At 36.0% G+C, this 27,538-nt stretch overlaps 1 protein-coding gene across 3 annotated transcripts; it reads right to left on the reverse strand.

Moving 5' to 3' along the window:
- Positions 1–1,190: 1,190 nt before the first annotated feature.
- Positions 1,191–20,780, reverse strand: LOC102024511 (disintegrin and metalloproteinase domain-containing protein 20). Of its 3 annotated transcripts, none has more exons than XM_005412208.2 (2): positions 20,541–20,780; positions 1,191–3,892 (listed from the first exon to the last, which is right to left on the reverse strand). In XM_005412208.2, the coding sequence occupies exon 2, from the start codon at positions 3,757–3,759 to the stop codon at positions 1,453–1,455; it is 2,307 nt and encodes a 768-aa protein (XP_005412265.1). In that variant the 5' UTR covers positions 3,760–3,892; positions 20,541–20,780; the 3' UTR covers positions 1,191–1,452. The 3 variants fall into 3 exon arrangements, with proteins under 3 accessions (XP_005412265.1, XP_005412264.1, XP_005412266.1); XM_005412207.2 differs by lacking the exon at positions 20,541–20,780 and adding an exon at positions 8,129–8,216; XM_005412209.2 differs by lacking the exon at positions 20,541–20,780 and adding an exon at positions 8,070–8,167.
- Positions 20,781–27,538: the final 6,758 nt, after the last annotated feature.

Raw genomic sequence — 27,538 nt, forward strand, 5'->3', positions numbered from 1 at the left:
TTTCTGCTTTGCCTTTCTAATTCTCCATGCTGTCTAAATTTCCAATCATTTCTTTATTGGTTCCCAGATATTTGCTTACTCTCTCTCCTTGGAATACAGTTTCTCTTTTGTTTCCCAGACTCTTCAGTCTCCCAGTCACGTGAAGGATATTTCTACTCTGCCATCTTGCCTATCTCTCAGAAAAATCTTATTTTATGCAAATACTTATGTATAAAAACAACCAAGAATCTATCTCCAGATGGCTATTGTAGAGATTTATCCCTGTTTCCTCTGTTAGAAAGATATACTAGGGAGCTGATTACCTAAGTCAATCTTAGGGTGAGCCAGGTGTGAGTTGAGTGAAGTTTTAATTAATCTTGGACTAATTCTACCTCATTTATAACATATTGCTCAGATATGAGCCTGGTAGACTTTCAGCTGGAAGTGTACATTGTGCTATTTTCTCAGGCTTGAAAGATTATCTCTACCATCCAAATATTCATAGTCTAGCTTCACAGTCTCTTGCTGAAAGCAAATTCAAAATCAAGTGGTGTCCTAATGAAGAAACTGTGTTATATTTGGACAAGCCCCCACTTACTATGTCTTGTGTCCAACATATAACATGATTTTAGGAGAATTTGCCTTTTAGAAATTTTAGAATTTTATCCATCTCCCACAAAGCCCCCAAATTTGGAAAATGTGACTTTGAGAAAAAAGATGAATTGAAGGTCCCCAAATGTCTAATTTATAATCTAATCCTGTATAGTAATGAAGAAGACAGGGGCATCCTCTGTGTCTCCCATAGAGGTTCCCTTCTCTAACTGGACCAAACCTCATCTGCATCTCTGGGGTAGACATACAGTAATGCACAGACTGAAAGCTCCTGCTCCTGCCAAGGTAAAAGCCATTACTGAACCGTTGATGACATGAACTTCAACTAAATATGCTCAAGTTTCCAGTCTTCTGGCTCCTCTATGAGCACTAAACATTAAGGACAACTGGCAAAGAAGAATTGCAATCTGTAAGCTCCCTGCCGCCATGTAGGGAAGCAGAGTAACCAAATTAAAAGACAGTCACACACACACACACACACACACACACACACACACACACACATGCGTCCGATGAGCTAGCATTTGCTGAGAAAACATAAAAAGACTAATTCCATTAAAACAAATCAATAAAATCCTTAAAATAATGGACAGTAGAAATATGCTAGGAATTGCCTTTATTTAATGGTGAATGACTCTGATCCTGGAATGTAACAGATGTCCAGAACATTCTGTAAGTATTTGACATACATATAAGAACATTTCTACAGCCAAGACAACACATGGGAAATTCCTTTATGATTTGGGATTGCTGTTTGAAATTGTAAAATTTTGCTCTTCTATTTCAGGTGAAGTTAAATCACTGAGACCTCCTGCCTGAACTGAAGTTTGATCATTGGGTTTTTTTTCTCTAAACATCATGCTATTTTTTATGTGTTTTGACAGGTTTCTCTGGTATATTAGTTTTGACATTTTGCTCTGGTGTATCAGTTTGAACATTTTGCTCTGGTGTATCAGTTTGAACATTTTGCTCTGGTGTATCACTTGTTTTCATCATCTTCCTTAACAAGGCTAACAAGATCAATATGAGAAGCAAAAGAATAAAAAAGATTAAAGGAAATAGAAGCCCATAATTCTTGGTGCTGTCCGTCTTCTTCGGGGGTTGATAAGGAGGTGGACCACTATCAACACTCCCGCCATTGCCTTTTGTCATGCAGTTAGGTGGGCTCCATCCATAATCACAATGGCAATGATTTTTATTGTTGCAGATCCCTGACATGTTGCAGGTCTCGGGCGAACAATTGCTTGTCCAAAGTGGCATTGTGACACACCTCTGCTTGATGCATATGTTTTTGTCAGCACAAAATGTGCCATCTTTCACACCACCAATATCAGGCCCAGTCATCCCAAAGTGATAGTCAGTACCCCAGCAGAAAGTACCTTGGATTTGAGAACAACGTACAGTGGTATGATTAGACAAAGAGGGAATTTCTGTCACATTCTCACATTGAACTCTCCCACAGAGGATGTCACTGGTGCTGCATTTTAGATACTCCTGGCTGTTATTGCCACAATTACCAAAACGGTCACCTTGGCTGTTTATTGCCATGTAGCATGTCTGATTTGCACTCTTGGCTTGCTGTCCAAAAATTTGCCTACACTGTTCATCACGGATGACACATTTTTTTTCATAGCAGTGGCCACTGCCTGGGCAAGACATTCCATCCAATACATACACATCATTTGGACATTCTTGTGAAGTTCCATTGCACCACTCAGGAAGGTCACATTCACCACTCTGTTCTCGACACACACTGCCTGATGGCATCAACATACATTCTTTGCAACAAAGCCCAGAGGCACATTGAGCCCCATATATTAGAGTGCAGTTTGGAAAACAGCATGGATCTTCTGCACACAATTTTACGGTTCCACAGTCACACTCCTCTCCTTGTTCCACCATACGATTCCCACAGTATTTCCGTGGTGGTGGAAGTATACCTCTTATTAAATCCAGTGGTGTTGGAATAGTTCTAACACATTTTGCTGCATAACTGAGTTTCCAGACAACAGAATAACTGCAGTTGCTGAATTTGGTGGAGTGATTGTCAAATGCAGCCATGATACATACAGGCTGCTCACATGCACATGGTCCAACTATTTCATCATGGCTCATACCCAAATTATGTCCTAACTCATGGGCCACAGTATGGGCAATCCTTTGCAAAGACCTTGAATGGACTCTATCAACTGCAGAATTATAATGAGTATTACATGTAGTTCCCACATAAGCTAAGCCAAGGTACCCATCTTTATAAATTTGGTGTGAAAGGAGATGTCCAAGATCATTTGTTACACGTCTATCAAATTCACGTATCTTCCACCTGCGAAATGCTTCTAGGACAGCAGGCATGTCATCAGATATTGGCACAAGGTCTGATTTATCCCAGATATCAAGTCCAGTTAGAAGTACATTGATACCCATACTTTTTAAAAGAAAATTTACTTGATTAACAATGTTCAAAATATCAAACATTACCCTTGAGTTATTTCTTCCAAGAAAAACAAATCGTTGATGGTCTACCACCAATCCCAGATCAAGAAGCCATGTGTGAATCCACCAGCCCAGATACCCACTCTGCATCAGAATGTAATTATCACTCTCTTGAAGCTTCAACTGCTGTGCTATTTTTTTGTCTGATAATCCACATCTCAAGAGTGGAGATTGTGTCTCCTCACTGGCCATTTTATAAACCAGATGTTCAAATGTAAGAGAATACTCTTTGGGCTCGATTTCATAAGCGATGTCATTTATCTGTAGTGTTCCATAAAAGCCTCCAAAACAGGTGCTAAGAGCAACCATGGATTCTGGATTCCCTTCCACATACCCATGATAGTAGCAGTCATCTGGAACAAAAGGATAGTCCTCAAGAAGAACACCTTCATCAGTGTAAGTGAACACAGGCAGGTGTCTGGACATCAGAAGCTTCTTGGCCTTCATGTGAACAATGTGTCTCTGGCCCCCAAAGTGCAGGCTGTAGGACAGCCATCCTGGAGGACTCATGCCTCTACCAGTGCCAGTGACCTGCAAAGGAATCACCACTTCTGGGGGGCTGGAGTATTGGGAGTGTCCAGCCTGGGGCCATCCAGAAAGGAAGAGAAATACACCCAGCCAGAGCCACTGGGGAGTGATCCTCACATACATCAGGGCTTCACTCACAGTCATCATGAATTATGAGAGAGAGCAAAGTGGGGGTGGGCAGAGGTTCTGCTTGCCTGTCTTCTCCTTTGACTTGGTTGCATGCAGCACCAACCTTTCATGGTCTATCTTTTGGAAGAGTCAGTGCATCAGAGCAGCACAACTGAAGGAAAAATAAATAAATACATACATACGTATACACATAAATACAAAGACAAAGGCAGGTATTTTGTTATCAGCAGGCTCAGAATACAAGAGAAAGAGCAGGGCCTGGGCTAAAATGGATTAGTGTTTGGCTGAAGACATGACTGCATACAGTATACTAGGTTTGTTCTGTACTATTGGTAGAGGCAGAGCAGACTGTGTGCATGTGCACTTATATGACAACTGGCCACAGGTCAGTAACTACTGAATCTAGGTGAAGAGTACATGGGTTCATGGTGCTGTTCTTTATATATATGTACCCGTGTGAACATCTCTACAATAAGTACTTAAAACAAAAATGAGCATGCATCTTGATTTGGAACAGTGGCTATGTATCTTGATTTGATAAGGGAATCTTGATTTACAAGTATTAATTTAAAATAAATATCAATTGTACTTCATTTATCATTTAAAATGATGAAGCCACTTAGTCTCATTACTCAGGAGAGATACGTAAGAAATCATTTGTATATATTATTTTTTATCGTGGTCTTTGATAATCTGTGCAACAAATCATTATTCTTCCTTTATTCCTCCAATCTTGTCAGACTGCATCAACTGTCTTTTAAAAGTATTGGAATCTATAATGGATAGCTTTGTTCAGTAAAACAATAAACAATGGTAGAATTACATGAAGTCACTTGGGTTGACTGGTGAATGTTACTCAGAAGTGTTTATATTTGATTATACTCATAAGAAAAGTACCATTATGCTGAGTGCTATGTCCATGCTTGTAATTCCAGCTGCATGGGAGGATAAGGCAGAAGTTTTGGGAAACTGAGGCCAGTCTAGCAACTTAGTGAGATCCTGTCTTAAAATAAAGCAAAAGGGGCTGAAACTGTAGCTTAGTAATAGAATACTTGTTTAGCCTAAGTCAGACCTTGGGTTCGGTCCCCAGGACTGCAAAAATAAATAAATTTATAACTGAATGAATAAATAAATAAACACATTTTAAAGTCTCTGGCCACATAAAATGAACAGGAAATCAAAGTAGCTGAAAAAGTGACCACTGAAAATCAGAGAATTCTGAAGGAAAACTAAAATATATTTAGCAATGAAAAGGAAATCAATAACTCCTAAAGGAAGTAAGGATAATATTAAGAAAGATAAAGTACTGGGTCAAAGGCATTAAAGTCTCTGACATTTTAGAATTGTAAGGCATGAGCTCTTCAAATCAACTCTCAAATGGATTTATCACTGAAATAAAAATATACATATCTCATATGAAAGTACAAATATAAGACATCATCTTAATAATAATAGTACTATGTTTCTGGAAATGAGAAATCTGGTACCAGCATGGTGCCAAGCTCACAATGGTGATTTGTTGCTTTGTTCTTGAGCATGATATTAATGAAACAGGCACAATGTGCAGATGCTATACCACATACCAGGGAGACATAAATGGAAAACATAGGCCTAAGTAAGTTAATGACCCAGAACATTTTGGGGGGTAAAAACATACTTTAGGATTCGGTAAAATTGCATCTAATATTTTACATATAAATACCTGCATTTTATTGATCTAGAGAGAGTATCATCAGTGTTCACAAAATCATTAAAATAATGGTATCACTCAAGCAATGATATTAAGCACTGCTAGAGTAGTGGGTGAAGCAACAGAGAAAAGTAAGTCCATGATGAAGGATCTAAAACAAATTAAACCAATGTCACTTGTAGGGATTACAAAATTGGCAGATGCCAGACACATCACCCATCACTCCTAGACCCAGTATCCATTTCTCCTTAAGTTTTCTTTTTACCTTGATTTTCTTTAACCTCTTCTCTCTACAATTATTTTCCTATCACTTATGAAATCTTCCTTTCATAAAAAGACAACAACAATCTCTACTCTGTTATTACTGCTTTCTGGAAAACTCCCATTTCCCACTTAATTTTATGAAAGCTTGTATTCCAACAATGTGAAGCCCAGCAGAAGAGACATTTTTTATTCTCAAAATTTTCATCTCTGGGATATTTGATTACAATTTACTTTGATTGCCAAAGCTACTCTGAAACTACTAAAATAGCAGCCATCTCATCAGACCATTATTCACTTTTCTTATTTTTTTCAAACTCTCAATTTACCTTGCATAAACCACAAAGAATAGGGTGTTGACTACTTTCTTCTCCACCAATAATTTTATCTATACTCTCACTGTGTTTGGCAAGCATGTGAACAAAATACAGCACCAGGCATTTGGTTTTTACTGTTACAACTCACCTTCAATAATTGTTAGCCATTAAACTTTAGCCACGTCTGTACCGTATTATCACCCTTGGAAACTCATGTAAGAACATGTGTTAACCACAATTTTTATTTATCATTAAAACTATTCTTTAAATACTTGGAGAACTCACAAAACTCTTCTTTCTATGCTTGCCCACTTTCAAATTCGCATCACCATGCCTGCCATCCCAATAGCCTAGCTCTAGGTAACATCAGTTCGACCATGGTGGACCAAGATGCTCCACCCAATGTAGATTAATGCTTTTGCCTGCTTTTGGTCCTCTTCCAACACTGTGAGGAAAAGGGAATGTACAGAAAAGAATAAGACAGCCTGACATTCTGGCCTAAAGGCTGAAGTAATGAACAAATTTTTATTATAAACACTACCGTGCTTTTAATAATATGCATCATATAGACTGCATTGTTTCTTTTTCTTTCTTTCTTTCTTTCTTTCTTTCTTTCTTTCTTTCTTTCTTTCCTCCTTTCTCTCTCTCTTTCTTTCTTTTCTTCTCTCTCTCTCTCTCTCTCTCTCTCTCTCTCTCTCTCTCTTTCTTTCTTTCTTTCTAATACGGAGTCTCACTATGTCTTTCTTTCTTTCTCAGACAGAGTTTCACTGTGTAGCTCAGGCTGAGCTGAAACTCACTATGTAGGCCAGGCTGGCCTCAAATTTGCAGTGATCCTCCTGTCTCAGCCTGGAAATACAGTCATGCACCATCATACCCAGCTTGCCCACATCATTTCTTAAATGAATTTCTGAATTTCCTCATCAATATATAACACCCTCAGCTGGAAATCAGCACTGTCTTTGTTTTCTTTTTCTGTTTCTTTTTCTTTTTTTTTGTACTGGGAATCAAAGCAGGCACTTGTGCCACTGAGCTATATCCCTGGCCATTGTCTTTGCTTTCACAAGTTGTTCTTACTATCAGATTTCGATGATGGTAGCTTAATTAGTAAAATGAAGAAACTGTCATCTAATGACTTTAATACAGGTTTGGATAATTTTCTTAGCTTTGGGTTTGTCGTTGTACACAGTGGCATGGGGCTCATTTCAGACTTAACATTATCCTCATTGTTACAGCAACAAGAGCACTTTGATTGTTTGGATCAGGTAATCAAGTCAAATGTAGAAGGGGCTTACTTAACAAAATGTCAAGAGTCCACAGAAGAACTCAAGCAAGATCACTAAAAGCAAATTTTGAGGGAAATACTTCTGAATTGCTGGTAAAATTCTGATATTCTGATTTGTTCTTCCTGTATTCCTTGATGTATTTTTAGTAATATGAAGTGTGGGCTTTTGTTGTGATGGAAAAGGATTATTGATTAATGAGGTAACACTATTGAGGGTGAACTTAACCAATAAAAATCTGTCAGAATCTATTCCTAACACCTCATCTTATAAGAAGGTAAGGGAAAACAAATTTGAAAGACTAATTGAGCCAGGCTGTCTTTGCACTCATTACATTATTTTATACCAGGCTCCAAAGGTCATAGCTCCTGAAAGAATACATTTTGAATCAAAGTGGTGTAGTGCCACAATAGTACAGAGACCCCAAAGTTGAATGTTACAGACCATCTTTTATAAATTCTGTGTTTTCTTTTCCTCACAGCTTCATCAAATTTATTCATCTTGTAGCCTAGTTAATGGTTAACCCTCACTCTGATTTATAATCTAAATCACTATTTCAAACAGTAAATAACAACATTTTAAAAATAGTTTAGAAGCTTTCAACCAAATAAATAGACCAGAATATGAAATAATAAAGGGCATCATTCCTCTCAGGGTCTGAATACTTGGGAAAGAAATATAGTGAGTGTGTGTATGTGTGTGTGTGTGTGTGTGTGCACATTCACATAGGCATAGACACAGTCTTTCTTTCTCTTAGAGTTAACCTCCTGAGTGACTTACAATATATGAAGCACTGATTACCATTACTCTTTTTAATGAGAGTCTTCTTCATGACTTACTTGCAACAACCATCTCATGAGCGAAGGTTTTTAAATGAGACGTGACACGATAAAGCGAAATAGGTCTATTCCTTCAGCTGACTCTCAATTGTTTGAGTTCTAGATAGCTGCCTAGCAACAAGAGCCTCACAGTCTACATAAAGAAGATGGCAACTAGCTAGGATTTCTTCCCACTCTGGCTCCATCTTCTCACTAAAACTTTATTTCTATATCCTTAATATGAATAGATCTCACTTCCATTAAGTTTGCCAAAAACTGTTTAATATGAATAAATTTCCTTACTCCTTACTGTTCTCTATTTTCCTTACACATTATATGGTCATTTTACTTCTGTATTTTTGCTCATACTGCTATTCTGGTCCCAGTCTATTCCTTCAATAGCTAAACTAAAAACCTGGTACTTTAAAGAAATGCCAATCTGGGAACTTGCATTTAGCAAGTTGGCTGAGGTAAACCATGGAAACAAATGTAGTTATTTAATATCCTCAAGAACTTACTGTAGGTTAGGGAGGTGGTTGGTAGTACTCTCAAGTCTGATATCAGCCATCACCTTTCCATTGTTGCTTTGCCTTAATGAGACTAGCTCCACACCTTTTCCCTCATTGGACTTTTTTGGTTTTTTCCCAGCTTTCATCACAACTAATTTTCAAGGAACCAGATCTGAAATGGTGATTTTAATCTCTATATTTGTTTGCTAGGGCTGCCATCATAAAATAAAACAAATGACTTAACAGAAATATATCATCAGACTGTTTTGGAAGGTAAAAGCCCAATATTATGGTATCCTCAGGACCATATTTCCTCTGGATCCACTCAGAAGTGATTTGCTTTAGGCTTCTATTTTTTTGTCATTTTCTGGCTTATGGCATCATAATTCTAACATTTACCTGCTCTTTTCTGTGTCCAAAATTATCACCTTTTAAGACACACCTACATAAATCAGACAATATAAATATAAAGTCAAAAATGTCACAGGCCACAAAGATGGTCATTACATAGTAATAAAAAATCAATTTGTCAGAAACATATATAATGGTTATAAATACATATACACCCTATGTCAGAGCATCTAAATATGCAAAATAAATAGTGATAGAGCTGAAGGGAGATATAGAGAGGAATATAATGATAGTAGGATACTTCAGTATTCAACTTTCAATAGTGGCTGTAATAGTGATACAGAAAGGAAGTACAGAGCAGATCTGTACAACAGTATAGAATAAGTGAACTCCACAGATATATACAGAACATGCCACCCAATAGCAGTAGAATATGTACTCTTTTCAAGCATACATAGAACAGTTTTCAGGACTGATCACATGTTAAATCGTGTAACAAATCATAAGAATTTTAAAAAGATTCAAATTATGTGAAGTATCACTTCTGCTCAAAATGGAATGAAGCCAGAAATCAATAGTCAAAGAAAAACTGGAAAAAGTATGAATGCATTTAAAATTATACAACACACTCTTGAAAAACCAGTGGGTCAGGTGAGACCAAAAGATAAATTTGAAAATATCTAGCTCCAAACAAAAATGAAAATGGAACATTCTGAAATTTATGGGATGGAACAAAATAATAGAAAAGCAGTGTTTAGGAATAACCCTCAGGGAACTATAAAAATAAGAACTAAGCCCGAAGTTAGCATAAGGAAGAAAATAAAAGATATTAGAGCACAAAAAAGAATAAAAAAATTAAAAAACCATATAAAGTTAAGATTTGGCTTTTTAAAAAGATAGGAAAGAATCAACAGTACTTTAGTTAAACTAAGAGTAAAAGACATAACTAAATAAAATCAGGAACAAAAGAGAAGACATTATAGCAGATGCTTTACAAATAAAAGGACCATAAGGGTCTATTATGGACAATTATACATGAGCAGATTAGATAACCTACAATAAATAGAGGGGTTGCAAGGGACATTCAATTTTCAGAAATTGTGTCGAGAACATACCAAAAATGACAACATTAGTGAATGAGCAATGAAAATTTTCACAACAAAGAAGGGCCTAGACCCAATGATGTCACCAGTAAATTCTCCCAAACATTCAAAGATTAACACTAATTCATTTGAAGCTCTTCCAAAAATGTAAGTAGAGGGAATGCTTTCAAACTCATTTTGTGAGTCACGTCACATTGACACCAAAGCCACAAAACATTCAGTACAAGAAAGGAAAAATGCAGGTCAATATTCATGATGAACCTAGATGCAAAAATTCCTCAATAAAATGCTAACAACTAGGTATAATTTATCCCTGAGATGTAAAGATGGTTCAACATATGCAAATTAATCAATATGCTGCATCCCATTCACAGAATGAGCACTTGGTAATTTTCAACATCATTTTATGATAAAATTGTCAATACACCATATGTAGAAAGAATATACAACAGCACAATAAAAGCCACATATGGAAAGCCCACAGCTAACCTTGTATCAGTGATGAAAACTGAAGCTTTCCCTCTACAGTCAAGAACTAGACAACGGTACCCTTTCTCCTTGCTTCTGTCTAACATTGGCCTGGAAGCTCCAGCCTATGTAATTAGACAAGAAATAGAAATAAAATCATCCAAATTGGAAAAGATGAACTAAAATGATCTCTCTTTTCAGTTAATGTGATTATGTCTGTATGCAACCATAAAGACTCAGCTAAAACTTCTAGAACTAATAAACTAATTCAGCAAATTTATACTGTATGAAACCAATGTACAAAATTCATTTGTGTTTCTATACAACAGCAAGGAACTATTAAAAATGAAATAAAAAAAACAATTCTAACTAGAATAACAGGAAAAGAACAAAACAATAATAAAACCCCAAATGAGCCCAAATGCCTCAATTTATAGGCAAAATCCCATAATATACATTTCTCAAAAGAAGATATAGAGAATATCAACAGATATGAGTAGGTGTTTAACATCACTTATTAGGGAGATGAAAATCAAAACTATCATGAGATGTCATCTCATGCTTGTTAGGGGTGGGCAGAGAACAAGTGGTGGTGAGGACAGGGAGGAGAAATGGTACATCTATGCACTGCTGATGCTAATATAAATTGGTGCAGCCAATATAAAACTTTCTCCAAACATGAAACTAAAACTACCATGTGATCCAGAAGTTCCTTTGAGGGGTAAATATCAAAGGAAATAAAACCATTATCTCAAAGATATATCCATACTCCCATGTTCACTATAGCATTATTCACAGTGACCAAGACATAGAAGCAATCTAAATGTCCATCAGTGGATGAATAGATAAAGAAAATATCACATACATAATACATTGGAGGATTATTTAGCATTTTAAGAGCAGAAAATTCTAATATATGTCATGGATGAAACTTCATGACACTATTCTAAGTAAAATAAGCCAGACCAAAAAAAAGACAAATACTATATGATCTCCTTAAATGTAAAGTCTAGCTGGGTGTGGTGGCACATACCTGTAATTCCAGCACTTGGGAGGCTGAGGCAGGTGGACTGCTGTAAGTGTGAGGCCAGGCTGGGCTACAAAGTGAGTTCAAGTCCAGCCTGAACTGCATGGTGAAACCCTTGAAAAACAAAACAATAAAATCTAAAACTGTCAAGCTCATAGAAGCACAGTAAAATGGAGGTTGCCAGGCATGGAGTGACAGAGGGGCCTTTTATAATCAGAGTGCAGAGTGTCAATTATACAAAATGAACAAATTATGGAGACTTAGTGTATGCCGTGTAATTATGGCTAATGATATTATGTTGTATAATTAAAGTTTACTAATAAGGTAAATTTTAAGTGCTCTTTCCATGAAAAATATTAAAAAGAAATTGATAACTATGTGAGAGGATGTATCTTTGGTTGACAAAACCCCCAAATCATTAGCAAAATATTGATCTATCAAACCCAGAATATATGAAAAGGAAAATACATCATGGCCAAGTGGAATTTATCCCAGGAATGAAAAGTAGTTTTAAGTTTGAAAATCAATCAATATAATTCACTATATGGACAGGCCAAACAAACAAACAAACAAAAATAAACCCTAACAAAATGTAACTTTTTTCAGAACAAAAATGTTCAGCAAACAAGGAAAAAGGGAAGTTGTTCAAAGCAATAAATGACATGTCCAACAACTTCACGCTTCAAGGTGAAATACTGACTGCGTTAGCCCTATGATCAACTCCAAAGCAAACATGCCCATTCTTACTACTTCAGCAATGAAAGAAGAAAAGATTAGATTGTGAGAATAAGAAACACATGCTTACTATGTATTTGCTGTCTATATTATATTATTTTCTTTGAAAAAATATCTTTAATTTTGTCCAAGTAAAACAGTATAAAACTGTATGTGCCCACTCTGGCCTCTTTCATAATAGTTCAAGAGTAAAACAGATCCATCACTTTGAACCAGCACTGCCACTGCAACCCAGCCACCTCTGTCTGGAAGTCCTGTACCCTGTTAATGATTGTTTTCTTGTGTTTAGTTGTATTTTTTACTAGACAAGTACCAATCAGTACAGAATAACCTCCCAAAGATATTATCTGTGGGAAAATGTTTCTTTAAGAATACTTAGGATACAGAACAACCACGCCAGTTAACAAAATATATTGATGATTATGATGTTACTTGTATTTTGTGTCAACATGATGTACTTATGAACTGTAACTCTAAATTTCTAAATTTCTAAATTTAACATTGACTTAATAGTGTAGGTTTTTGCTATTTTCTTTCTGTAACTATTAACACATAATAGTTTTACAGATTGATAGGATTCACTGTGATATTTCCATACATGCATATATGTGCATTGCTCATGTGCACCCACCACTCTTTCACTCTGCAGTCACTCTTGGTCTCCTCCTCACTTCCTCAAAGTCTTCTCCCCACAGCCTGTCCTTTCAGTTTATGCTTGTTTGTTTCCACATATGAGAAAAAATGCAATATCTGTCTTTCTGTGTCTGGCTTATTTTCTTATTACGATGTCTTCCAGTTCCACCCATTTTCCTGCAAATAACAGGATTTCATTCTACTTTATGGATGAATAAGAGTTAATAGTACATGTATATGCCATATTTTCTTTATCCATTCATCCACTGATGGGCATTGAGGCTGATTAGCAAAAAAACAATAAAAATGATACAGGATTCCAAAACAAGGTGATAGGAATTAACAATGGTTGTTATATTACATATTGTCATCTTCAACAAAATTGCTCGGATGTAAGAACGATGTAAGAATGCAAAGTTGATCAAACTATTAAAGGCAATACAAATTTAAAAAATTAGAAATAATACAGAGTTTCACCTAACAAGATGGTAGGAATTCAACAATGGTTGTCATATTGCATATTGTTGTCTTCAAAGTAGTTGCTCAGATTACCAGATATAAGCATTGGATATAAGAATTGGTCAAGAAAAAAAATTTAAGTGTTAACTGTTTCTTTCAATAAACCAATAGATATCAGCAGTACAATTATCCCAGCTATTCTTGTATATACATAAATGTATACTTTTCCCCTTCCTTCTTTCTTTCTGTGCTTCTTTCCCTCCTCCCAGTTGTTCCTTCCTTTCAGCAATTTCTTTCCCTTTCACAATATCTATTTTACCTTTTGGGTTTTATTTACTCTCTCAGGTTCTTACAATAGGGAGACATACAATGTTTACATGTGTATCTGATTTATTTCACTTATGAGTGTGGCCTCTAGTGGCATCCATTTACCTATAACAGTATCAAATTTATCTTTTTCTGATAGCTGAGTAATACTCCATTGTATAAAAGTACCATATCTTTTTTATCCATTCCTCTGTTGATGGGCATTTGGGTTGTTTCCAAGATTTAGCTATGACAAACTGTGCTGCTATAAACATGGGTGCACATATGTCACTGTGGTATGACGTTTTCAGTTCTTCTGGAAAAATACCCAGGAGGGGAATAGCTGGGTTAAGTAGGACTTTAATCCTAGTTTTGTAAGGAATCGCCACAGTGCTTTCAACAGCCTACACCCCCAATAGCAGTGGAGAAAGGTTCCTTTTCCCCTACAGCCCATCCAGCATTTGTTATTGGTTGATTTCTTGATGCTAGCCATCCTTTTTGGGGTGAGATGGAACCTCAGTGTTGTTGTAATTTGCATTTCTCAAATGACCAATAATGTTGAACGTTTTTTCATATATTTATTTGCCATTTATATTTCTTCATCTGAGGCGTGGGTATATAATATCTCAGATGCCCATTTTTCGATTGTGTCTTTGAATTTTGAGGGTTGATTTTTTTTAATTCTTTATATGGTCTAGATAGAAGTCCTTTGTCTGAGGGACAGTTGGCTAAAATGTTTTCCCAATTCATGAGTTTTCCTTTTACTCTCTTGGTGATTTCTGTTGATGTGCAAGACATTTTCAATAAAATGAGATCTCACTTGTTGATTCTTTGAAGTATTTCCCATGCAGCTTAGTTTTTGTTCATGAACTCTCTGTCTACACCTATGTCTTCAAGATTTCTACCTACTTTCTCTTGCAGTAGATTTAGTGCTTCTGTTTTAAAGTTTAGATCTTTGATCCATTTTTACTTTAATTTAGTGCGTGGTGATAGACATGGGTCTAGTTTTAGCCTTTGGTATGTGGAAAGCCTAGAAACCACCAGCTTCTTTGTAAGACTAATTTTGATAGTTGTATTTAACAATTCGTTTAAAATGAAAAAGATTTTATTTAAAAATTTAAAAATTTAGAATAAAAGAGTATATTATTGTCTTGGGGCAGAGGTTTAAGTGTAAGCACAAGATTCTGACTTTTAGATGACATTTCAACAGCCAAAGAGAAAGCAGGAAAGATAAATTCATTCCTGTTCTGTTCTTAAGGAGCTTGTCAGAGCCTTATCCTTTGTAGTGCTCATTGGATTTCTTGACCACATTTCTCCTCCAATCTTTCTTATATTAATTTCTCAGGACTGATGATTGAAATTTGAAGAAGTTTTACAAGAAACAATTATCCACCTGAGATCACAATTAACTAGTAGTGTTTTCCTCCTCCTTCTCCTCCCTACTGTCACAAATGGATAGATCAATCAGATAAAAGAGTCAGCAAAGAAATAAGAGAACTGATCCAAACCTGTGAACAAATGGTATTAGTAAACATTACAGACTGTTCTACCCCACAATATCAGAATATACAATCTTCTCAAGTCACATGGGACTTTCTCTAAAATGGATCATATAGTGGTTCATAGATCATGTTTAAGTAAATGCAAAAGAACTGATATCATCCCATGTATACTATCTGACAATAGTGCAATGAAATTGGAAATCAATGGCAAAAGAAACCACAAAAACTCCATAAAAACACAGAAATTAAGTAGCACCCTCCTGAACAACCAATGGGTCACACATGATATCAAAGTAGGAAGTAATGTCTACAATTAAAGGAAAATGTACATACAACATACCAGAACTTGAGGGACACAATAAAAGTAGTCCTAACAGGGAAATTTATAGCAGTGAATTCTCACATTAGGAAAACAATGGGCACAAATAAACAACCTTATGCTGCACCTCAAGCTTCTAGAAAAAGAAGAGCAAGTCACGCCCATTTAAGGGAGGAAATTATAAAGATCAGAGCAAAAATTAATGCAGTGGAGACAAAGAAAATAATACAAAGAATTAAAGAATTGAAGAGTTTATTCTTTGAAGGGATGAGTAAAATTCATAAACCCTTCAGGAATCTTATCTAAAAAGGGAAGAAAAGACTCAGATTCATGCATTGAGGAGTGAAAAGGGTGAAATCACTACAGATCCTGTGGAAATTCAGAAGATCATAATATCTACTTTGAAAATCTTTATTCTCTTAGGATGTAAAACACAGAAGAAATGGACAGATTCCTAGGTACATATGAATTACCAAAGCTGAATCAAGAAGATATAAAAATTCTGAATAACCCAAATTCAGTCAATGAAATTGAAAATGTAATTAAAAACTTACCAACAAAGAAAACCCTAGGTCCTGATTGGATTCACTGCTAATTCTACAAGAAATTTAGAGAAGATTTAATGTCAATATTCCTCAAACTCTTTTATGACATTGAAAGGTAAGCAATACTCTCTAGATCATTCCTAGAGGCAAGTGTTACCCTGATACCAAAACCAGAGAAAATCCCAACCCCCCCAAAAAAACCTAATGAACATAGATGAAAAAAATCCTTAACAAGATACTAGCAAACAAAATGCAGAAAATCATCAGGAAGATTATACATCATGACCAAGTGGGGTTCATCCCAGGAATGCAGAGATGGTTCAACATATGCAACTCATAAATGTAATGCACCATATCAACAGTGTCAAAGACAAAAATCATATGGTCATTGAATAGATGTAAAAAAAGCTTTTGACAAAGTCCAACACCTATTCAAGTTAAAAAAATACAGAAAATTGGAATAAATGGTCTTTACCTCAATCTGGATAAAAGTTATCTCTGACAAACCAAAGCCAACATCATGCTAAATGGAAAAAACTGAAAGCCTTCACTCTAAAATCAGGAACAAGGCAAGGATGTCCACTTTCATGACTCCTACTCAATATAGTTCTGGAAAAATTAGCCAGAGCAATTAGACAAGAGAGACAAATAAAAAAAAATGGATAGAAAAGGAAGAAGTAAAATTATCATTATTCACAGGTGATAGATACTCTACATAGAAGATCCCAAAACTCAAGCAAAAGACTTCTATTCTTAATAACCAAATTCAGCACCATAGTTGGATACAAAGTTAATACTCAAAAATCAATAGCATTCTTGTACACAAAAAAGAAACACAATGAGAGAGAAATTAGGGAAATCATAACCTTCACAATAGTATCTCAAAAAATGAAATACTTAGGAATCAATCTAACAAAAGAAGTGAAGAATCTACATGTTGGAAATTACAGTACTCTGTAAAAGGAGACCCAAGAGGATGTCAGAAAATGGAAAGATATCTCTTGCTCATGGACAGGAAGGACCAACATTGTGAAAACGGCCATACTCCCAAAATTGCTGTACAGATTTAAAACAATCCTGATCAAACTACTATTAGTATATCTCACATTAACTAGAGAACACATTCCTAAAATTCATCTGGAAGCAGAAGAGACTTAGAATAGCAAATGCAAACCTGGGCAATAAGGTAAGGTAGGAGGCACCACAATCTCCGACTTGAAATGATACTCAAAGCTACTGTTACAAAATCCGCATGGTACTAGCAAAAAAAACAGACCTGAGGATCAATGGAACAGATTAGAAGATGCAGATATAACCACAAACACACTCAGCCACCTTATCTTTGACAAGGGGCCAAACATGTTCACTAGAAGAAAGATAGCCTCTTTAATAAATGGTGCTGGAAAAACTGGCTTTCCACATGCCAAAGACTAAAACTAGAACTATGTCTATCACTATGCACTAAACTAAAGTCAAAATGGATCAAAGATGTAAATATTAAAACAGAAACAATCTACTGCAAGAGAAAGTAGGTAGAAATCTTGAAGACTTAGGTGTAGGCAGAGAGTTCATGAACAAAAACCAAACTGCATGGGAAATACTTCAAAGAATCAACAAGTGAGATTTCATCTTATCGAAAAGTTTTTGCACATCAAAAGAAATCATCAACAGAAAACCCATGAATTGGGAAAAAATTTCAGCCAACTTTCCCTCAGACAAAGGACTTCTATCGCAAACATATAAGAATTAAAAAATATCAGAACCCCCAAATTCAAAGACTCAATCAAAAAAAATGGACATCCCAGATGAATGCACACTTCTCAGAGGAAGAAATACAAATGGCAAATAAATACATGAAAAAATGTTAAACATCACTCGTCTTTCAAGAGATGCAAATTAGAATAACACTGAGATTTCATCTCACCCCAGAAAGAAAGGCTATCATCAAGAAATCAACCAATAACAAATACTGGAGGAGCTGTGTGGAAAAAGGAACCCATTTCTATTGCTGGTGGGAGTGTAGACTGGTGAAACCACTGCGGAAATCAGTGTGGAGATTTCTCAGAAAACTAGGATTTGAGGTCCCATTTGACTCAGCTGTTCCTCTTCCGTGTATTTTCCCAGAAGAATTAAAAACATCATACCACAGTGACATATGTGCACCCATGTTTATAGCAGCACAATTTGTCATAGCTAAATCTTGGAAACAACCCAAATGCCCATCAGCTGAGGAATGTATAAAAAGATGTATTTTTTTATACAATGGAGTACTATTCAGTCATAAAGAAGGATAAACTAGAGGCTTTTATAGGTAAATGGATGCAATTTGAGACCATACTCATAAGTGAAATAAATTAGACTTACATATGTGGATATCATATTGTTTCCCTTGTGTGAGAAACTGAAAGAAGAAATAAGTTCTAAAATATACAGTTGATATTTTGAAATGAGAAGAAATTGATCAAAAGGAAAAAGGAACTAAGATAGGTGAAAGGGGAAAGGACAGCAGGGAAAAGGAAAAAAATGCAAGTCAGTTATACTATGAGTGTCTCAGTTCATTAGAAAGAGAAGTGTGTGATACTGTTGATTGGAGAAATTTTTACGCCTACATTTTGTACCCTGAGCCACTTCTTTAAAGATAGCAACATTAATGTATTAACTACTGTAATTCTCCTATTATTTTGTTATGAAACTTCGTTTTACCATTTTTCCGTAAAATAAGATAAGAAAAAAATAGAATATTTGGAAATATCCATTCAGAACAATAAAATGAAAAAGAATAAAAAAGTCCTATGGGAATTATGGGGTGCCATTAAGAAGTGTAATCTATGCATAGTAGGATTTTTTTGAAAGAAAAGAGGTAAAAATTCCGAGAAAACACATTTTGCCAGCATAGATGCGTCTGTTTATTTTATAAGGTTTTATTACATTAATTATGATAAACACAGATTAGTAGACCAAGAGGCCAAAAATATATAAAAGAGTAAGAGAATTTTAGCAAATTAAGGTACATTTTTAGATACACTGGCCACATTGGATTACAATCATTTTTTTCCCAGAAAACATATTTAAGGTAATTATGCCACAGATTTCCCAAATCTGGAGAAAGATGACAACACCCAGGACTAGAAATCTCAGAAGTCTCTATCAAATTCAATCCAATAGAAATTCACCAAGATACATCAAAATCAAATCATCACAAATGAAAGACAGGGCAACCCACTTGGGTCCCCTCTGTCTCTCTCTCAGACAGAAGCTTTCTTTTCCCTATAAATACATTCTGTTCTTAACCTCCTTTGTTCCTCAAACTCATTTCTCTATTTTAGAGAACTCAAATTTGTCCCAGATATCTTTCAGGTTGGGAGTTTCTTTCTCATATATTATTTGGAGGTCTTCCACTGAGATCATTATATGGAGACTTAAAGCTACAAGTATACACAACATGAAAATGCCCAGTGTCTATCAAGAGCCTTTAGATAAAACCTCTGGAAAGTATCTTTGACTGCCAATCAACAATTACTGTGACCCCTTTCAGCCTGAAGAAGCCAGAGCAGTCATTGCCCATTATTCTCTCATGGAAGTTCAGGTTACATCTTCAGAGTGGGGAATGTTGTAGGCAATTGAATAGATAGAAATATTAGAAAGAAGTGTTGTAGGCAGTCTGACAGGACTAGGCCTTTGAGGGAGCCAGTATGGAAGACAAGATACCTTGTAACTGTGGGAGAGACAGGCACTTCTGTGGGCCAGACCTCAAGACAAAATGTTAAACAATTGCACCCACATACCTCCCTATGGATGGACACCAGGGATCGATATTCTAAATAGGTATCAATCACCTAGAAAAAGCCAGGAAGAGGCACTAACCCAACCTACAACAAAAGCCCCTGATCTGTATTCATGTCTGCTTGCTACAGACTCGCTTCCCCATTTGATCCCAATTTCATCAACTTTATCTGATCAATTGTACTCATAATCATATTGGTTGATCATAGTTTTGTCCCAACTCATGCCCACCTAGTGAGTTTCCATGTTGCCCACCTTGAACCTGCCTCACCTTATGATTTAGCTCAATAAAAATCCCTAGAAAAATGCAGATTCCTTTGCAACACGTTCAGGTCTCCTTTTGTCTCTCTCTCAGACAGAAGCTTTCTTTCCCCCAATAAATGTATTCTACTCTTTAAGAAAAGAAAGATAGGAGCAGGGCTTCAACTCAGTGGTGCAGTGCCTGACTGGCAAGCATGAGGTCCTAAGTTCGATTGCTGACACCCCCCAAAAAATCAAAGACAGTGAAAGAATACTAAAAGCAGCAAGAGAGAAGAAGCATAACACATTCAAAGAAGTCATGTTCAAGGGACCATGTCTTTGCTCTCATAACAAAGCTGTCAGGTGACCTGGCTCAAAGTTGAAGTTGGCAAGAGAGTAGTACCTGTCTCAAACATGCTTCCCTCCAAATAAATACAGGGTTTCAATACTTACCGCAATGTGTCCTTAACCTTGTGCTTTCAGAGAAGTGTAGGTAGCAAGGTAGTAATACAATGACTGACATTTGTCAAAACCATCTGTCAATAAGATAAAATGTGTCACAAGCTTGTAAAAATGTAAATTTTCTAACATTATCCATCTTCAATATACTGGTTAATTTTTCTTTTAAAAAATAAGATATCTTTATGGTGAAGCTTAAGGTTAAAAGACAATATTATATGAAGAGGGCAAAGATTCGAACAAAATTTAGTGAAAAATTAAGTAAGACTACATTGTTGGGTTGTCCCATAGGGCAGCCCTATCTATGATCAGTAACATCAGGGGGTGTGTGGAGAGGTGTGGCTGGCAAGCTGCAATCACTGCTTTCTATCTGGTGTTGACATAGGTGTCAAAAACCAGCTGACAAGTTTGATATGTTGGGCAATTCCTGTGATAACTTAGTTCATGCTTCTGCTCTTAGGCAACTACCTAAGTGAAAAACAGACTGTAAATACGTACAAGTTGGATACATGGAGACTAAATAATTTTTGCTTCCCATATTAGGTATAGCTTAATTCTAGCAGATAGGATGCAGGGTGATATAGTTTTCATATTTATGACACATTCTCTGCTTTATACAATTAAGTGTGGTGTGATATGATCCTGGAAAATCAATGTGAGGGTGATAATAAAGAATGTCTTTGAGAACTTCATAAGAGCTAAATGACTTTCCTTGAATTAAATCTTAATCATGGCAACTTCATTTTTTCAGAGTAAGGAGAATCCTTTGGAACCCTATAAAGAAGCTGACATATGGCTGGCACTTAAAATTAAACTTCCTAAGAAAGAAAGAATGAACTACTGGAACTTTGAGATTTAAAAAACATAAGCATGAGATCATGATGCTTTGAAATTTCTCTCAATTCCATTTATCAACCAATTCACAGAGAAAAGTGTGGTCTGTCTAAAGACCACATAAACAGATGAAACTTACTCCTAAGGGTTTCAGTTGAAACAGGGATCAAACAAACCCATATGTGGAAAAAAGCTTAGATATGAAACTCTGTAGCAAACCTAGGAAAAATACTGCATGATCCACATTCCTGGACTTCCTTTTAAACACAATAATTGGTTTTACATAAATAAATTTTTTTCTCCTACTCACTCATGTAATCCTTAAGAAAGTTGATACAGTCAATCTCACTTCCATTTAGAGCAGTGATCTGAATTCGGCACATTTCTGTTCCGTACTCAATAGAAATTCATACATAATGCAGTGACCATCCACACAGCTTGAATTTTGCAATGATAAGTACCCTCAGATGAAATATTAAAGCAAGGAAAAGTTAAATGCAACACTGTGTCAAATTTCTACTATAATTCATTAAGGATACAAGTGAAAATCACTGGATTTGCCTAAGGGGGAAAAAAACCTATCAAGAATTTCCTAAAATGTATTTGGGCAATTACTGTTCCCCCTTATTTGTAAACTCATCTTTATTACAAAGAAAATGAAATCTGTACTTCTGATTCACTTACTCAAATCATCAAAATGTAGTGCTGTAGAAGCTACTTGACGTTTGAGCAGCTTTTAAGTCATATTTTGTTCTTATAGAATAGAACTCAAAGGCAAATTAGTTATGCTAAACTATAAACTTATTTTTAGGGTGAGGAATTTCATTGAACGCAATGCAGTTTAATAGGTACTATTGTATCTCTTGGAAATAGTCAAGCAATACAAAATGTTTAGCCAAATCAATTCTCACTGTTCCTCAAGTCTACTGCCTTTTTGCTTCAGTTGTTTTCCAAGACAAACAAAAGTGCTTTGGCTTGCAAAGAGAAATCTGTTCTCTCCTCCGGGAACATTATGTAGGTGATTACTTTTGTCTCTAATTATTTATGTAAACAATAATGCTAGTCAGCTACCAAGTTGAGTAATTCTCCTGCTGAATTCTTGGTCAGAGTCATTGTCAGGAGATACTGGTCAGAGTTTGATTCTTGCCTATAATTATTTACCTGGAATGTGAACTTCATGAAGGCAATGACTGTTCTTTAATCTTGTGTTTTCACACCTCACACCACACCGGCTGTTTTTGTCAAGTAGAAGATCACTTTGTCACTGGTAGAAGATCACCTTGTCCTTGGTAGAAGGCAAGCAGGTTCTAAAACCCAGACATCTTAAGTAGGCATGCTTGGAAATAATAAAGACATGTAAAAATAAATCTGATGTTGAGTTTTCAGGATATGTAAAATATTTTAAATCCTTGTGTCCTCTTATCATTAAGAATTCTTTTCAAAGCTACCATATTACAATCAACATGGAATTCAGGAGAGTTACCAAATGAAAAATGATCTTGATTCCAAAATCAGTTGTGTAACCTTAGATGAATAGTTCAGCCTCTCTGAATTCTGTTCAATTTTGATAACAGTGATTTCAAATTCAGAAAAAATGAGGCAAGTAACTGTTAGGGTCCCAGACCTGGTTACCCAGTGAAGATTGCCTTTAACACAGCTGAATCCTGATGATTAATAGTGTTATCCTGAGTTCTGAACTGTATGAAATAAAAAGAAGAAAGTAGAAAATACCCTTCTGGGGCAAAGAGCTGATGCAGGTCAGTCTGAGAGCAGGCTGCACAACCTGCTCACTCTCCATCTTGCACTGCACACCCCTCCTCTAAGCACCTAGAGCCACGGTGTTGTTCAGAGGTACACACCTGAGCCTGTTCAAATAAATGTTTTAAAAATTGGGGGATTGCTACGTATTGATCTTTGGTTATAAAAAATATATATTTTAAAATATATAGAAAGTCAAGAAAACATATAGAAAGTAAAGAAAAAAGCCCCAAATTTTCACCATACCACCATGTATATTCTTCTTACATATTTCCATTTTATCTTTTTTTACATTAAGGTGATATGAACTATTTGATATCCTGATCTTGTCCCTATTATCAATTCATCCGCAGTTTTCCTTTCACTACTTCATATTTTCTTTTCCTCATCACATTTAATAGCAACTGGTATTTCACAGGGTATATGTACATGCTGACATCTTTAGTTCTACTTAGGCTGGAAAATGAAATTGCATCTATTATCTTTTGTTATTATAAATAATGCCATGAAAATTTCTTTTTGCATACAGCTTCTTATTTATGATAATAGTCTTAGAAGTACCAAAGAAAGAATTCTAGGTACAAGTTTTGGGGAAAAAATTATATTACCTTACTTTTTTTTTTTTTTTTTTTCTTTCCGGTACCGGGAACCGAACTCATGACCTTGTGTTTGCCAGGCAGGTGCTTTTGCCACTGAGCTAAATCCCCAGCCCCGAAAAAATTATATTAAATAGGCTTCCAGAAAGATTTTCTTTCAACTGCCTTCAGGGAGATTTTAGAGCACACTTCCTTCTTCCCCTCTTGCTCATTACCCATTTGTTTTAATCCTTTGTTTTAAAGTAGTTATAGATTCATACGAAGCTTTCAAGAAATGCACAAGGATGTCCTATTAAACTTTTATGCACTCTTCCCCACTGTTAATGTCTTGTGTGACTACAGCAAGTTTTGATATCATTACAGTAACAAAACCAAAAAAAATTAACATTGATTCACTTCACAAAAGATTCAGATTTCACTAGTTTCTAATTTGTGTATGTGTTTAGCTCCATATAGTTTTATAACGTGTAACTTTAATTCTTTTTTTTGTTGTTTGGTTTTTTGAGACAAGGTTTCACTATGTAGTTCAGGCTGGTCTTGAACTCACTTTACAGTCCAGGCTGGCCCAAACTCGCAATGATCCTTCTGCCTCAACCTCCTGAGTGCTGGGATTACAGGCATGCACGACCACACCTGGCTTTCAACATGTGTAACTTTCTGTAGCTACTACAATAATCAAAATGCTTTGTGATCATCACAAGACTCCCTCTTATATCCATTTGTAGCCATAGCCATACCTCCACACTCACCCCAACCCCTGACAACTATTAATCTATTTTCACTCATGAAGGCTGTGTAAATGGAATAATATAATATGTGTCCTTTTGAAATGGGCTTTTCCCCACAATTCATAATAGCTAAATCTTAGAAGCAGCCTACATGTCCATCAACAGATAAATGGAAAAAGAAAATATAGTGTTTTTATAGTGATGTAGTAATTTGCTGCTGTGGCTTGTGTTTAGATGTTCCCCCAAACCTCATGTGCTTATAGGTGGAGCTTTTCAGAGGTGACTGGATCTGGGTCAGTGATGACCAGCCTATGGCACATGTGATGCAGCTGGCTGTTTGTTATTATTGAAAGCTCTAAAAGGCTCAACATCACAGGTCTAGGTGTGCAATTATAGATTAATGATGTGTGATAACTAAATTGGTTTACCATGGTTCTGCGAGTACATAATGGGAAGTTCCATGCTGGGTGTGGGTGGCATCAATCAATAGGATTGTAGCCTGGATAGAATATAGCAGGTTGCTGCTACTTCATTGCTTTCTGCCTGCAATGCCATGGACTGTTTCTCTTCTGCCATGCTCCTCTGCCTTGCTGCCTTGCTTGGACACAGCTGACTATGAAATGAAACCTGGGCTTTTCTTCACTGGCAAGTTTTTCATTACATTCTCAATTTCACTGACTGATATTGAGTTAGTCAGGATTTTTATATCTTCTTCATTCAGCTTTGGTAATTCATGTATCTAGAAATCTGTCCATTTCCTCTGTGTTTTCCATCCTATGAGGGTAAAGATTTTCCAAGTAGATATTGATAATTGTCTTAGTTACTTTTCTCTCATTGCTGGAACAAAATACCTGATGCCCAAATTTAAGGAAGGAAAGGTTTATTTAGCTTACAGTTTATGGAGGTTTCAGTCCATACTGGGCTGGTTCAAAGGCAGAGTGGCACATGGCAGAGGGCAGCGTTCACATCAAGTGTTGATGGCAGCAGAACACAGCAAAAACAAGAGCAAAAGGGAGGAATGGCAGCAAGGAGCCTCTTTCCCTCCCTTACATTTCATGCAAATTACATGGCCCAGGGTCGGTATAGCTCTCACATCCATAATCCCAGCATTGGATCATGGATCAATCACAAATCCTAGAAGCCTAACCCATGATTGCATGAGGATTTGGGGGCACATGCAGACACAAACCACAACAATGATCTTCTGAATTTCTATAGGGACTGCAGTGATTTTACCGCTTTCATTACTTATTGCATGTATTTGAATTTTCTCTTTCCTTTTTTTTTTGATAAGATTGGCTAGGGGTTTATTAATTTTATTTATTCTTTCAAAGAACCAACACTTGCCTGGGATATAGCTCAGTGGGCATAAGCACTTGCCTGGCAAGGCTGAGGTCAGGAGTTCGATTCCTGGTACCAAAAAAAATAAAATAAAATAAAATAAAATAAATAAAAAGCAAAGAACCAACTATTTGATTCATTAATTCTTTGCATTGTTTTTTTACTCTCCATTCAATAATTTCTGTCCTGAGCTTTATAATTTCCTTAATTCTTTGGGCTTTGGGTTTAACTGCCTCTTCTTTTTCTAGGAGTTTGAGGTGCAGCTTAAGATTGTTCTGCTTTCCTGAGGTGGGAATTCACCACTATAAATCTCTTTCTGAGGACTGCTTTCATTGCATCCCACAGGTTCCTGTAAGTTGTATCTATATTTCTGTTTGATTGTACATAGTGTTTAATTTCTACTTTGATTTCATCTGTGACCCATTCATTGTTCAAGAGGATGTTAGTTAATTTCCATCTGTTTATAGAGTTTTTGTGATTTCTTTTGTCATTAATTTCCAATTTCATTGCACTATGGTCCAATAGTGTACATGGGATAATTTCAATTCCTTTGCATTTACTTAAACATGTTCTATGTACTAGTGTATGGTCTATTTTAGAGAACGTCCCAGGTACAGCTGAGAAGAATGTGTATTCTGATGCTGTTGCATGGAACACTCTGTAAAGGTCTATTAAGTCCAAATGTTCACAAATTTGGTTAAGATCTGTTATTTCTTTCCCGATTTTTTTGTTTAGTTGATCTATCTCTTTGTGACAATAGGGTGTCAAAATCCCCTGCTATGATTGTGCTGCTGCTTATTTCATTTTTCATGTCTTTTAAAATTTGCCTTCTATAGTTGGGTGCTCTATATTTGGTGCACAGATGTTTATGATTGTTATCTCTTCCTCTTGAAGTTTGTAAGGACCTTCTCTATCTCTTTTGATTATTCTTGTTTTGAAGTTCACATTGTCTGCAAACAGAATAGCTACATTTGCTTTTTTTTGGGGGGGTTCCTGTCTCATGGAGTATAATTTTCCATTCTTTGATTTTCAGTCTATGAATTTCCTTTTAAATTAAATGTGTTTCTTGTATACAGCATATAGTTGGATCTTGTTTCTTGATCCACTCCACTAGTCTGCTTCTTTTGATTGGTGCACTGAGACTGTTCACATTGGTGGTTATAACTGATATGTATTGGATTATCTTTGTCATGTTACTTTCCTGCTGTTGGATTCTCCTTTTTCCCTCATTTAGTTGCTTGCTCTGCTTGGTGGTTCCTTTCTGTTGTTGTTCTTGAAGTTGTGCTCTGTTTTATCACTTTCTAGAATATCTTTCAATAATGATAGGAAAGGAAGAAGTAAAACTATCACTATTTGGAGATGACATGATACTTTACATGGAAGATCCCAAAAACACCACAAGAAGACTCCTTGAGCTCCAAATTATATAAGATAAATCTTAACAGGCATGAAAACCCATATAATTAATAACACTATTGTAACAGGGGACCTCAAAACCCCACTGACACAAAGAGATAGGTCAACTGAGCAAAAAATCAGCAAGGAAATAACAGATCAGAACCAAAGCTGTGAAGAAATGGACTTAGTAGATATATACACAGTGTTCCACCCCACAACTTCAGAATACACATTTTTCTCAGCAGCACATGGGTCTTTCTCTAAATTACACCACATCCTAGCCCATAGGGCATACCTTCAGTAATGCAAAAGAATTGAAATTATCCCATGCATATTA

The sequence above is a fragment of the Chinchilla lanigera genome, unplaced genomic scaffold (assembly GCF_000276665.1).
Source record: "Chinchilla lanigera isolate Chin_1 unplaced genomic scaffold, ChiLan1.0 scaffold00151, whole genome shotgun sequence".
Classification (NCBI taxonomy): Eukaryota; Metazoa; Chordata; class Mammalia; order Rodentia; family Chinchillidae; genus Chinchilla; species Chinchilla lanigera.

Coding starts and splice junctions, on each gene's coding strand:
- LOC102024511 (XM_005412208.2), bottom strand. CDS start 3,759: ATGATGACTGTGAGTGAAGCCCTGATGTATGTGAGGATCACTCCCCAG.